This window comes from Populus nigra, chromosome 8 (genome assembly GCF_951802175.1).
Source record: "Populus nigra chromosome 8, ddPopNigr1.1, whole genome shotgun sequence".
Taxonomy (NCBI): domain Eukaryota; kingdom Viridiplantae; phylum Streptophyta; class Magnoliopsida; order Malpighiales; family Salicaceae; genus Populus; species Populus nigra.
In genome coordinates, this window is record NC_084859.1 from 18,657,039 (window position 1) to 18,670,845 (window position 13,807).

The following is a 13,807-nucleotide window of genomic DNA, read 5'->3' on the forward strand; positions in this document are numbered from 1 at the left end:
TTTAAAAATTAACCAGAATGAAATTTATATGTTTCTTTTTTTTCCTTTATTTTTTTTCTTTAGACCTAGATTGTCAACAAGATTATATTAGAATAATAATTATATAGTTTAATTTAAAATTTAAGCTAAATAAAAAATTCAAATAAAAAAAATTCAAATTTGAATGATTGTATCAAGTTGAATAATTTATTTTTAAAAAAAAATTATAATCAATATATAAAATTATAATCCAAACCGCAACGAAATAACCTAGTTATTGCTGAATTTTGTAAACTATAATCTGTATCAGCATGACAGCACAGCACGTTGAATGATCTTGACAGGGTTAAGTCTGGCGCGATAACCGAACAAGTTTTGAGATGATGACTATTCGGAGTACACTAGCAACTACTGTAAAACGTTTCGAAGTAACGGTATAATATAATCGATTGATAAAATAGAGTTTCCTTCCGAATTTTCTGATACAATATTCTTTTCGAGACATGAAGCTCTTTACATATAAAATGTCAAACAAACTCTCGAAACCTATTGTCCGAAGAAATAAAGGACCAACTGCATAGCATGCCTAACGTTACCAAGAAGCGAAAAGGCAAAGAAGTTGAAAGTAACTTCTTTATGCAGGCCGAGAAAGGATCAGAGACGGCATCCTTTGACTTGCATGCTTCCCTTGCTTCCCTCGAAGGATCTCAGAGAAGAATTCTTTTAAAATATATTGATGGAGACAGGACATCAATTTAACTCCAATTTAAATGAATGGATTTTTTTAGTAATTACCTTATTATTTAATGAGTAATAATTGCATGCCTAGTGTTAAAAGAAAGGAAAGAAAATAAAAGTATTGGCATTACGAGAAAATAACCCCTTTATGTGGGCCGAGAAAGGACAAGAGGTGGCATCCTTGAGCTTGCATGCCTGCAGATGAAGCATCTCAGAAGAAACATTCTTTCAGAAATATATTAATGGAGATAGGGTTATCTATGGATATCAACTTGATAGATATTTTTTTGTATAATTAGAAACTCCATCTAATCTCAAACTAAGACTTACACACATATATACATATAACTTTTCATTTTTGTTGATCTAGTCCTAAGCTTGATTTGACCTAGTTGATTTAATTGGTTATGGCTTAACTTGATAAAAATATAATCATTAATTTGTTGACTTTTTTTTTTAATCAATGTTGTTTTGATTTTTTTTAAAATAAAAAAATATGATTGACTCGAGTTTACTATTCCGATTAGTGACTTATGATTCAAGCATTGTCCTGGATCGACTCCCGATCAAGTTTTAAAACTATAATCTTTATTGAGAGTTGGGAATTAAAATGTTTTTTAGTATTTAAAGTTCATATGAATAGTGAAGCTTTTTTTTTAATTTTTTTTTCTAATTAAATCCTTATATTTATTCAATATCTAATTGAATTATCTTTAGACCTGTCAAGTTAACTCAATCACCTCAGAAAAACTCTCATATAGTTTAATTTTAAACTCAAGCTAGTTAAAGAGTTAAATTGAGAGGTGTTTTTCCATAAATTTCTTTTTTTTTTATCAATTTCATCCTCATTTATTTTATCGGTTGAACAAGTTGCATTTAGATCAGTAAAATCAACAGGATTATATTAGACAAACTCTTAAAAGATTTAAATTTAAAATTGTGCTAGGAAAGAAATTGAGTTGAAAGGTTTTTTCTGTCAAGTTCATAATTTTTATCTCAAAATGAGTCATGCTAGAAAAACTTTCACACGGTTTAATTCTAAACTCACGTTATGCAATAAGTTAAATTAAAAGGTTTTAAGATTTTTAATAATACCAAATAATTCTCCATGTCTTAAATCTTTTTTATTATATTAAAAAAAATTAATATGACATGCAGTGCTAGCATGTAAATTAGTAATAAACTAAAACACATATTTTTAATTATTTTGTGATATAAATCCATTACAATCGCATATATTAACTAACCGAACATTTATTTTTAATTTTTTATTGTCAGCTGCGACGGACCATTCAAGCGGTAGACTGGTTAGAAGGGGCATTTATGCAACACGTGAACATCTCAGCTAACCCCTCTTCTTCTTATTTTGATCTCAGCTAACCTCTCACTCTTTTATACTATATATACAGACCACATTCTCTTCGAATTTCCCGCACATCCCAATCTAACTCTCCCAGCAGCTAGTCCATTGCCACATCTACACCACCCAGGGCACTGCTACGGTGCTCAGCTCTCAACCCCTTCGATTTGATTTCTTGGTTTTCTCCCCCAGCAAAAAGAAAATATGGTGACCGTTGATGAAATTCGGAAGTCGCAACGGGCGGAGGGTCCTGCCACCATCATGGCCATAGGAACATCGACCCCTCCAAACTGTGTTGATCAGAGCACGTATCCTGACTATTATTTTCGCATCACAAACAGTGAGCATAAGGCGGAGCTTAAAGAAAAATTCAAGCGAATGTGTAAGGATTCTAATTAAGTTGAATATGTATATTAATTGCATTTCTATCACACATGTATTAACTGGGTAGATATCTATCAAACTTAATTCTGTCATGCCATGCATTTCAGGTGAGAAATCCATGATCAAGAAGCGGTACATGTACTTGACTGAGGAGATCTTGAAAGAAAATCCTAGTGTGTGTGAATACATGGCACCTTCATTGGATGCTAGACAGGACATGGTGGTGGTCGAGGTACCAAGATTGGGCAAAGAAGCAGCTACCAAGGCCATCAAGGAATGGGGTCAGCCCAAGTCCAAAATAACTCATCTCGTGTTTTGCACAACTAGTGGAGTGGACATGCCCGGGGCTGACTATCAGCTCACTAAGCTTTTGGGCCTCCGCTCATCGGTTAAACGTTTGATGATGTATCAACAAGGTTGTTTTGCTGGTGGCACGGTGCTCCGCCTTGCTAAAGACCTCGCCGAGAACAACAAGGGCGCTCGTGTATTAGTCGTGTGCTCTGAAATAACAGCCGTGACATTTCGGGGCCCTAGCGATACCCATCTTGATAGCCTTGTTGGTCAGGCATTGTTCGGTGATGGAGCAGCTGCTCTCATAATAGGCTCTGACCCGGTGCTGGGAGTTGAGAAGCCTTTATTTGAGCTAGTCTCTGCAGCCCAAACTATTCTACCCGACAGCGATGGGGCTATAGATGGACATCTCCGTGAAGTCGGGCTTACATTTCACCTCCTCAAGGATGTTCCTGGGCTTATTTCAAAGAATGTTGAGAAGAGCCTGACGGAGGCGTTCAAGCCTCTGGGCATCTCGGACTGGAACTCCCTTTTCTGGATAGCGCACCCTGGTGGACCAGCAATTCTAGACCAGGTGGAGGCTAAGTTGGGGCTGAAACCAGAGAAACTGCGAGCCACTAGACATGTGCTGAGTGAGTATGGAAATATGTCCAGCGCATGTGTGCTGTTTATTTTGGATGAGATGAGAAAGAAATCTGCTGAGGATGGGCTTCAATCTACTGGAGAAGGGCTGGAATGGGGTGTGCTTTTTGGGTTTGGGCCTGGGCTCACTGTTGAGACTGTGGTGCTCCACGGTGTGGCTCCAACAATCTAGATGCTGCTTCTGTTGATTTACATGGGCAGCCTGCACTTTCACTTCTGTAGGCTTCTTTTTTTAAAAAAAAAAAAAATTGCTCTCGCTTCTTTTAGTTATGCCGTATTCCTCTACAGTGTGTGTCTCTTTTGAGAGCACCAATAAGGAGTGGGGGAAAGAGTCGAGGTGGTTGTGTTTGGATTTACGTAATTTGCTGAACTGTAATAGTAAACTCTGTTATAAAAAATTATTTTTAAAAAATATCTAAGTCACAACATGAAATAACATAATGATTGTGGTATTATATTTGAAGGGGAATTACTTAATATTTTCTGGAGATGCATTCTTTTTTAAATTAACATGGATATTAATGCTATTTTGTGTGTATCTTAATTAATTTTATGAATAATAAAATTAACAAGTAATCTTAAGATTTATAGTATTTAAATTAATAATTTTTAAAAAATAAATTCAAAACTTGATGAATTAATTTACTCCTCAAAATTAAATTAGATGCACTCTCTTATTTCATATAAAGACAGGATGGATAAAATATATTTATATAACCCGTCTCGTTTTTATGTGAAAAAGGAGTTGAACTCAATGTACGCCTAATAATTTCTTTTGTAGAAAATTCTACATGAAATCAGCGGTAAAATCAAAAAGTGTTGCATGTTTTTACATACATGTGCATTGATTATTTTTTTCATGGTAAAACTGTGTTTGGATGTGTTTTAAAAATATAATTAAGTTAAAAAAATTAAATTAATATTTTTTTAGTATTATATGATATTTTTTATGTGTTGATATTAAAAATTAAAATATATATATTTTTTAAGTGAATTTTTATTTTAAAAAGTAAAAATTATCATGTTCTTAAACAAATAGTTAATCTTTTATGTGCGACTTTAAAAAAATCAATAAATAATTTAATTTAAAATTTATTACCCCAATTAAAAACACATTATTATATAACTCAACACAACCAGAATTAATCTGAGAAATTTAAAACCTGATAACCTATACTAGATCATAATTACTAGTCAAATCAACTAAAATATAAACCCAGCAAAACTCATTCAATACATCAAAACATGGTTCGAACCTGGTAATACTTGTAGTTGTATAATCCAAACCCGGCCTAGTTTGATCTCAAACGTCCAGTACTTTAGATGTCTGAATCTTATCAGTTCATTTTCCAACTATATAGCCAGACTTTATTTTCATTTTCCATGTCTCCGTTCTCATTCTCTCTTTTAGTTTCAATCTCTCACCATAGAAACACCATCAAACCTCTATTTCCTGCATCATTCTTACTGTATAGTTCCAACAAAAAATAACTGAATTCAAGCTTTAACATATTTTAGTTAAAAGGAAAAACATATATATATATATATATATATATATATATATATATATATATATATATATATATATATATATATCAATGAAGAGCAAGATCATCAAGAAAATTTTAAAAAATAATATAATATCAGAATCCTCTGCTAAGCAAAAACGAAAGTACCTTCCCAAGCAAAATAATGCACCAGGAAAGCTAAAATAATGATCCACTCTATCATTTACACTTGCTCTTCCAAGAGAATATTCATTATTAAAATCAGAATTACTTGCTGAAAGATTATTGACTCTAAGATCTTATAAAAATAACCTGAATCTTTTTAAAAAATGTACATTTAATTCATATATTTTTTAATATTGTTATTAAACCTGAAAATCCAGTCACTTTTAAAAAATATCATCCATATATCTCATGTTCATTTTAATAAAAACAACGTTTTTAATTGAAATCATTGTTTTTGTTAAAAAAATATGTGATTGTTAAATAAAGTTTTTAAAAAATATGAAATTAGTATGTTCATGCTTTATATGTGATTGAAAATAAAAAAATTATAAATATGATAAAATTATTTTTAAAAATTATTTAAAAATTTTAATAATAAAAAACAATTTGAATCGGATTTTCATGAAAAATTTATTATTAGTATTATTATTTTCATATCAGTTACATAATAATTAAAAATAAATTATTAAAATTCAAGTACAAATTTATAATAATATTTAAAAAACTATGCCAAAATTAAAGAGAAAGTGAAATTAAAAAAAAAACAATTTGGAGTGCCAAAACAATTAAACCCAAAAACAAAACAGAAAAAGATAAGGCCTGGCACATGGCCCACTAGTGGTAGGCCATGCGTACACCTGACCTTATTTTATTTTTTTAATAAAAGGTTTTATTTTTTAAAAAAATACAGATAACATGTCGTACGTTTATTTAAAGGAAAAAAACAGCTTCCCTAGCTCTGAAACCCATGACTTCCAGGCTTAGTTAGACAGCTAACTAACTGAGCTATGACACGAATTCTTCATATAAACAGTGCTTAAAAAATCCTAATTATTTTAGTGTAGTGGTATAATCTGGTAGATACGCTGCAAATGGAGAAAATGACGGGAGAGAGGGAGCTGAGAAGGAGAAGAAAACAATGAATGGTTGGTGGGAGATGAGAAGTTTTGCCAGGTGGCAACTATATTTGGCTCAGAAGATTGCATTAGAAACGACGTCTTTTTGGATGTTTCAGAAATGAGATGTCGTGTCATTATTTATGGACTCAGAAACGTTTTGTAACACGGTTTCAGAAAATTTAATTTTTTTATTAAAATTTAATATAGTTTATATGTTTTAGATTGTTTTAATATGTTAATATCAAAAATAATTTTTAAAAAATAAAAAAATTTATTGACATGTATTTCGACACGAAAAATTATTTGAAAAAACAATTACTACCACACCACCAAATATATTCTAACTTGATAATTCATGGATGATTTAATAATCTATATATTTTTTCTCGATTAATCTCCCGATCAAAATTATGGAAAATATCATGATATTTGTATATTCTAGGATCTAGAACTTTGAATTACACACTTGGAAAACTTTCACACCCCTTGCATGTACTAGAGCTCAAATTTATTTTATTACATGAATAACCTACCAAATACACATGGAAAGCAGGAGACTACATGTGTTCTAATGTTTTCAGTCTAAAAATCTAACCCGCCCTCGGATGTTTTCAGGTGCGTGCTTACCAACTTTTCTTTCAATTGATTGCATGCACTAACCAAAAAAACGTGTAATTTTGTACATGATACACGATCCTATTTATTTATGTATTTTTTAAAAAATATTTATTTTTTTATTTTTTTAATTTCAAATTAATTTTTTTGATGTTTTCAGATTGTTTTGATATGTTAATGTCAAAAATAATTTTTAAAAAATAAAAAAATATATTATTTTAATGTATTTTCAAACCAAAAATATTTTTAAAAAACAACTACTACCAGAGTTTCATATATAAGCTTGTATATGAATTATTTGGCATTCTCTTTGCGTGACAGATTTGAATCTTACATTCTTTACCTAATACCTGCCTAACTGGAAGCCTGGGCCTAAGCATTCCAGATTTCCTGGTTCACGTGCATGCTGCTCTGTCCCCTTTGACTCCCTGATAACATAGGGCAACACAAGTGAGCCCTCAAGAAAAACACTTGATCAAATTTTATGATGTATTCATAAAATTTTATTAATTTGATCAGATTGGATTAAATTGTACTGTATTTTAAGTTACCAATTGTAAATATATATCCAAGAAATAAAAATATTAGTTCTTTTAAAAAGTTTAATAAATAAAAATATCAAGGGCTGTGCTTTTTTGAAATTTTATATTTCTTAAAATTTTTAAATTGTCCTTTCTTTGAAATTTTTACCAGTTGAGAAATTTTGAAAATCTCTAGTTCCCCAAATGTGTTCAAAAATTAGATACAATTTCAAAACATTGGTTGAGAATTTTTCAATTTTCTTCTTAAAACACTTTAAATTTTTTAAATAAATTATTACTGATTGTTTCCTAATATTTTAAAAATTATGAGTCGCTTGAAGTTTTATTTTTTCTAAGAAATATTACTTATTTTAGTTCTTAATTTTTTTTCTAGTCGCTTGAGATTAATTTTATGTTTTTCTGAAAAATATTGATTATTTTAGCTCTTTATTTTTTTAAAAAAAATATGATTATAAAATTTTAATTATTTATCTCACAATATAATACAATTTGGTTCTAATTGGGTCGGATTAAAAAACTTATAAATGCATTATTAATTATTTCCCCATAAAAAAAAAAAACCTCTCATGAGGTGCCATGTCTCTCATTAATTGAAGAATTAAACATGGATAATTACTAGTATGAACCAAAAAAAATATTTATTGGTTAGTGCAATAAAAACTCAAAAGATAAAAGGGTTAAATGTAAATAAAAGGGCTGCTCTTTTTAAAGCTCTTATCTTTATAAATGTTTTAAAATTCAGATTGGTTTTGTTGAATCGACCCAAGACCTAGTTAATTTAGAGTTTTGACCTATATTGAATAGAAAAGAAATACCTAGTTAATTTAATCAAAAGCTTGATTTGATCTAATTGACTCGGGCCTGACCTGGTAACTCGATTGATTGTTTGGCTAAGATGTTTTTTTCTGTTAATTTCATTCTTAGATTTTTGTATCGATCAATCGGGTTGATTTTAGACTGGTCAAGTTAAATTTATCATATTAGAAAAACTTTACACTATTTAATTTTAAACTCACGTTAGATAATAAGTCAAATTAAGAGGTTTTAAATTTTTCTTTATCAGGTTTAATAACAATACTAAATAATTTTTGATATCTTAAATCTTTTTTATTATATTAAAAAAATTAATATGTCATGCAGTGTAGTGCTAGCATGTAAGTTAGTGATAAACTAAAGCACGTATTTTTAATTATTTTGTGATATAAATCCATTTCAATCGCATATATTAACGAACCAAACAATTATTTTTATTGTCAGCTGCGACGTACCGCGCTCAATTAGTCCTCGGTAGACTGGTTAGAAGGGGCATCTATGCAGCACGTGAACATCTCAGCTAACCCCTCTTTTTCGTATTTTGATCTCAGCTAACCTCTCACTCCTTTTCGTATATATACAGACCACATTCTCTTCGAACTTCCCGCACATCCCTATCTACCTCTCGTAGCACTTTTACGGTGCTCAGCTCTCAACCCCTTTGATTTGATTTCTTGGTTTTCTCCCCCAGCAAAAAGAAAATATGGTGACCGTCGATGAAATTCGGAAGTCGCAACGGGCGGAGGGTCCTGCCACCATCATGGCCATAGGAACATCGACCCCTCCAAACTGTGTTGATCAGAGCACGTATCCTGACTATTATTTTCGCATCACAAACAGTGAGCACAAGGCGGAGCTTAAAGAAAAATTCAAGCGAATGTGTAAGGCTTCTAATTAAGTTGAATATGTATATTAATTGCATTTCTATCACACATTATTTCATGATCATTTTCGTTTAAAGATATTCCATGCTTGTTCTAGCAAACGGAAGAATGTTTTTAATTACAGCATACATATTAGAATCGAATATTTTTAATTATGCAGTAATGTCTTGATCTAGTATTAACATCAATAAATATAGTAGTATAACCTTATTATCGGGGATGTCAACCTCCGAATTAATTGCAGAAGTTAGCCAAGTCGCCAATTTAGTTTATTCAATTTCAATGGACTATCCCCGTTCATATTTCATTATTTTAAAAATAAACACCATTGATGTCCAGATTCTCTGCCTGTTGAATTGTAAAAGGATACTTGTGCGTGTCTACACACACACAAACATAAATATATATCGATCCTTGATTAATTTTCATTTGCAGAACTAGAAACACATATATTGTCTTGGTAGATATCTATCAAACTTAATTCTGTCATGCCATGCATTTCAGGTGAGAAATCCATGATCAAGAAGCGATACATGTACTTGACTGAGGAGATCTTGAAAGAAAATCCTAGTGTGTGTGAATACATGGCACCTTCATTGGATGCTAGACAGGACATGGTGGTGGTGGAGGTACCAAGGTTGGGCAAAGAAGCAGCTACCAAGGCCATCAAGGAATGGGGTCAGCCCAAGTCCAAAATAACCCATCTGGTGTTTTGCACAACTAGTGGCGTGGACATGCCCGGGGCTGACTATCAGCTCACTAAGCTTTTGGGTCTCCGCTCATCGGTTAAACGTTTGATGATGTATCAACAAGGTTGTTTTGCTGGTGGCACGGTGCTCCGCCTTGCTAAAGACCTCGCCGAGAACAACAAAGGCGCTCGTGTACTAGTCGTGTGCTCTGAAATAACAGCCGTGACATTTCGAGGCCCTAGCGATACCCATCTTGATAGCCTTGTTGGTCAAGCATTGTTCGGTGATGGCGCAGCTGCTCTTATAATAGGCTCTGACCCGGTGCTGGGAGTTGAGAAGCCTTTATTTGAGCTAGTCTCTGCAGCCCAAACTATTCTACCCGACAGCGATGGGGCTATAGATGGACATCTCCGTGAAGTCGGGCTTACATTTCACCTCCTCAAGGATGTTCCCGGGCTTATTTCAAAGAATGTTGAGAAGAGCCTGACGGAGGCGTTCAAGCCTCTGGGCATCTCGGACTGGAACTCCCTTTTCTGGATAGCGCACCCTGGTGGACCAGCAATTCTAGACCAGGTGGAGGCTAAGTTGGGGCTGAAACCAGAGAAACTGCGAGCCACTAGACATGTGCTGAGTGAGTATGGAAATATGTCCAGCGCATGTGTGCTGTTTATTTTGGATGAGATGAGAAAGAAATCTGCTGAGGATGGGCTTCAATCTACTGGAGAAGGGCTGGAATGGGGTGTGCTTTTTGGGTTTGGGCCTGGGCTCACTGTTGAGACTGTGGTGCTCCACAGTGTGGCTCCAACAATCTAGATGCTGCTTCTGTTGATTTACACGGGCAGCATCCACTTCAACTTCAACTTCTGTGGCATTGTTTTTCTTTTCTTTTCGTTTGGGTTTTCTCTCCTTTGAGGGCATTATAAGTGGGCGAGGGATCAAGGCAATGGTGTTTGGCTTTACCTTTGTAATACTTTTTATTCGAAAAGCTCTATCAACAATTTATGTTATGAGAATACTTTATTCTACTGGTGACGTAAATTAAAAGTTATAATTTGTATCATTTTGGGAGATGAAACAGGTCGATTGATAATCACATCTTTTGAAAATCATATTAATTATTATTATTATTATATTGATATATAAATTTATTAAATAAAAAACCGAAGATAATTTTAATTTCACTCATTTTGCAATTATACAAGATTGTCGAGTAGGTCGTCGAGTCAACATGGAACGAAATTGTTTCAATAATTTTTTTAAATAAAATAATATATGTTTAAATAAAAAATAAAAAAACCTTGAATAATTCTAGGGAATCATTTTAGAGGATGCTTGGCAATGTGGTAGCGGTTGCTTCTCAAATAATTTTTTATGTCGAAATGCATGCTAATGATGTTTTTTTATTTTTTAAAAATTATTTTTTACATCAGTACATCAAACGATCCAAAATATACAAATCATATTAAATTTTAATTAAAAAATTAATTTTTTTTAAAAATACGATTCATACCATTAAATTCCTTGAATTTTAGTCATGCTCGGTTTTGTTACCTTGAATTCCTATTAAACCTCCATTTATAAATATATAGCAATTTTTTATTCAAATTGCGGGGAATAGATGACACCACAAAATTAAAGGTGGCCTCGCTAGTGACCCTCGAGAAAATTGACAGGGACCATAAGCGATGAGCGGAACTTCCTAGGAAAAAATCTGGCCATGCATTATAAAAGGTTTCACGGTTTATATAAATAATAAATCAAATTAATATATATTTTTAAACGTTTGAACACTTAGCTAGAATAATTAGCATACTTGGCTAATTTATTTTGTTCAACTTTAATATTTTTTTTTAATTATTATGTAGCTGATTTAAAATAATAATACTAACAATAAATTATTCATTCAAATTATATTTTTTTAATATTTTTAAATAGATTTTAAATTGTATTTATGATTTTTAACTTTTAATCACGACATGCTACTTTGATATTTTTTTATTAACTTAATTACTTTAATAATCATAAAATGCCTTTTTCCCCCTTAGAATCAATAATTTTAGTTAAAAACCTTATGTTCATTAAAAAAAAATGTGTTAATATGAAAATTTACCTTGATAAGAATTCTTTTTCCAAGACAACTGTATTTTCAGGTTTTATATCTAGATTCTAGACCAACATGCTCATGAAGAACACAGAAATTGATCTCGTATCTAGAATATGTGATACGTGAAGGAAGGAGGAGCTAGGGGGAGAGAGAGAAAAGGAGCGCAGCCGGAAATCACCGGAGACTATGGTTTGTCGAGGTCAAGAAAAAAGACAAAAGAAGGAATTTATAAGCATAAGCGAAGGAAAGATCTTAATGGAATATTCATATTCCTTGAAAATACATATTGACTAATCAAATCATTATTTTGTTGGTTTCCATGATTTCACTATTATCTGCAAAAAACCATTTTCAATATTCCTGCCACAATTATTTCCTCCTCTTGAAACGTCACCGCGTTGATTGCAACAAATGATAGATAATTCACGACAAAACCTTTTACGTCCAAACCTAACATGGTTGTTAAACTCAAATCTAAGCAAACTCAGGTTAAGGTTGTATGGATGAATTTGGTCAATTAATTATTTTAACCAAATCGACGCCGAGTTTTTTTATTTTTCTCTTAACACCCGGCAGTGATATGTAGACTGTAGTTATATGGTAGATAAACTATAAAAAAAAACATCTTTATCAAAAAGAAGAAGAAGAAAAAACAAACTAAAAAAGTTTGTTAATTATAGATATTGAAGTACCCGACAAGTTAGTTAGAGCTATACTTGTCATGACAGGTAGCACCGACATGTAACCTTCCCTTTAAAGACCATTGTGGGGGTGGTGGCGTGGTGCTTTACATTTATGAGGAAACAATCTTGGTAAAAAGCTCGAGGAAAGGGCATGGTAAAAGGGATGAGAAATCACTTTCAAGCGGGACAAAATCATGCTGGTTAATTAACTCATTCACTAGGGTTCGAGCTATAATGGAACCGGTGCTCGTTCGACTTTGCCTTGCTAAACGGTCATCTGCATCCTATGTGGAAAATTGTCTGAAAGGGCGTTGGCATAATCATAATATGGCAATCGAGTGCTCTGGGCCTTTTTAACTTTATGCAAGTTCCATTTTCAGCTAGAGTTTAATATTTGATTTAGAAGCTTCGTGCTTTATTATGTATCCTCCACAATAATAAAACAGCGGCTTTTCCCTTCTGTTTTTTCCTTTCCTTTCCAGAGGATAACATATATATATATATATATATATATATATATATATATATATATATATATATATGAGCGCGAGCGCGCGCGTCCGGAGGCAGAAATTTTTCATGTCTTTAAGTTATTAAATAAATATATAATTAATTCAAATATACTATTTAAAATATTAAAAAATAAATTTAAAAGTATATAAAGTTGAGGCGAAAGTAAAAATAAAATGAAGTTATATTCTTCGATATTTTATAAAATATAATTCATCTATAATCGAATCTGAATCGATATTGTAATTTGTAACAACCCCTCAACCGGGATAAAATAACAATCTCATATCAACTGAAAAACAAAGTAATTGAATTTTTTCCTTCTCTCAATTCCTCTTTCCTTCACTTGATTCTCCCTTATATTAGTACTTTATAAGTTGGACTTTGTAAGTTTACAAGGTTATTCTTTTATTTTCTTTATTTTTTTTCTTTGATTTTTTTTTTAATGTTTTTCCCTTACTTTTCTCTTTTTCTCTCTCGCCTTCTCTCTTTTTTTTTTTTCCTATTCTGCTTCTACCTAATCGGCAACATATAAAAGGAAGGAAGAACTGATTTGTTTTATTTTTTAATTACAAATAATTATTTTACCCTTAATGAGTCGTTTTGCTTTTATTTGATGATTTTTTTTTGTTAGCACTACTAAGCTCCATTCATTCTAAAATTTTAACCAGATTTTATTCAATATATTTTAAGATCCCTCGTAAAATTTTAGCACAAGTTAATGGTCGGATTGAAAATTACGTCCAATAATACAAAACTAGTTAAATTGTGATTTTTCATCAAATTTTTAAATTTCTTAAAAAATTCTGAAATTTTAACCCAAGCTAAAGTATCATATTAGAAGGCTCCATGCAAATTTTCTTGATAACTCAATCGAGAATTACAAAATTTTTTTATTTAAAACTAGTCAAAAAATATTGATAAAATCTTGACCTGGGCTA

The 13,807-nt window shown here is 31.8% G+C and overlaps 2 protein-coding genes across 2 annotated transcripts; both read left to right on the forward strand.

Annotated features, from left to right (window-relative positions):
- Positions 1–2,129: 2,129 nt before the first annotated feature.
- LOC133701261 (chalcone synthase 1-like) lies at positions 2,130–3,806 on the forward strand. The gene is made up of 2 exons (XM_062125120.1): positions 2,130–2,459; positions 2,569–3,806. The coding sequence occupies exons 1-2, from the start codon at positions 2,282–2,284 to the stop codon at positions 3,564–3,566; spliced, it is 1,176 nt and encodes a 391-aa protein (XP_061981104.1). The 5' UTR covers positions 2,130–2,281; the 3' UTR covers positions 3,567–3,806.
- A 4,781-nt stretch (positions 3,807–8,587) lies between these two features.
- Positions 8,588–10,582, forward strand: LOC133701260 (chalcone synthase 1). Its single transcript, XM_062125119.1, has 2 exons — positions 8,588–8,877; positions 9,385–10,582. The coding sequence occupies exons 1-2, from the start codon at positions 8,700–8,702 to the stop codon at positions 10,380–10,382; spliced, it is 1,176 nt and encodes a 391-aa protein (XP_061981103.1). The 5' UTR covers positions 8,588–8,699; the 3' UTR covers positions 10,383–10,582.
- Positions 10,583–13,807: the final 3,225 nt, after the last annotated feature.

Coding starts and splice junctions, on each gene's coding strand:
- LOC133701261 (XM_062125120.1), top strand. CDS start 2,282: ATGGTGACCGTTGATGAAATTCGGAAGTCGCAACGGGCGGAGGGTCCT. Junction 2,460..2,568: donor AGAAAAATTCAAGCGAATGT/GTAAGGATTCTA, acceptor CATGCATTTCAG/GTGAGAAATCCATGATCAAG.
- LOC133701260 (XM_062125119.1), top strand. CDS start 8,700: ATGGTGACCGTCGATGAAATTCGGAAGTCGCAACGGGCGGAGGGTCCT. Junction 8,878..9,384: donor AGAAAAATTCAAGCGAATGT/GTAAGGCTTCTA, acceptor CATGCATTTCAG/GTGAGAAATCCATGATCAAG.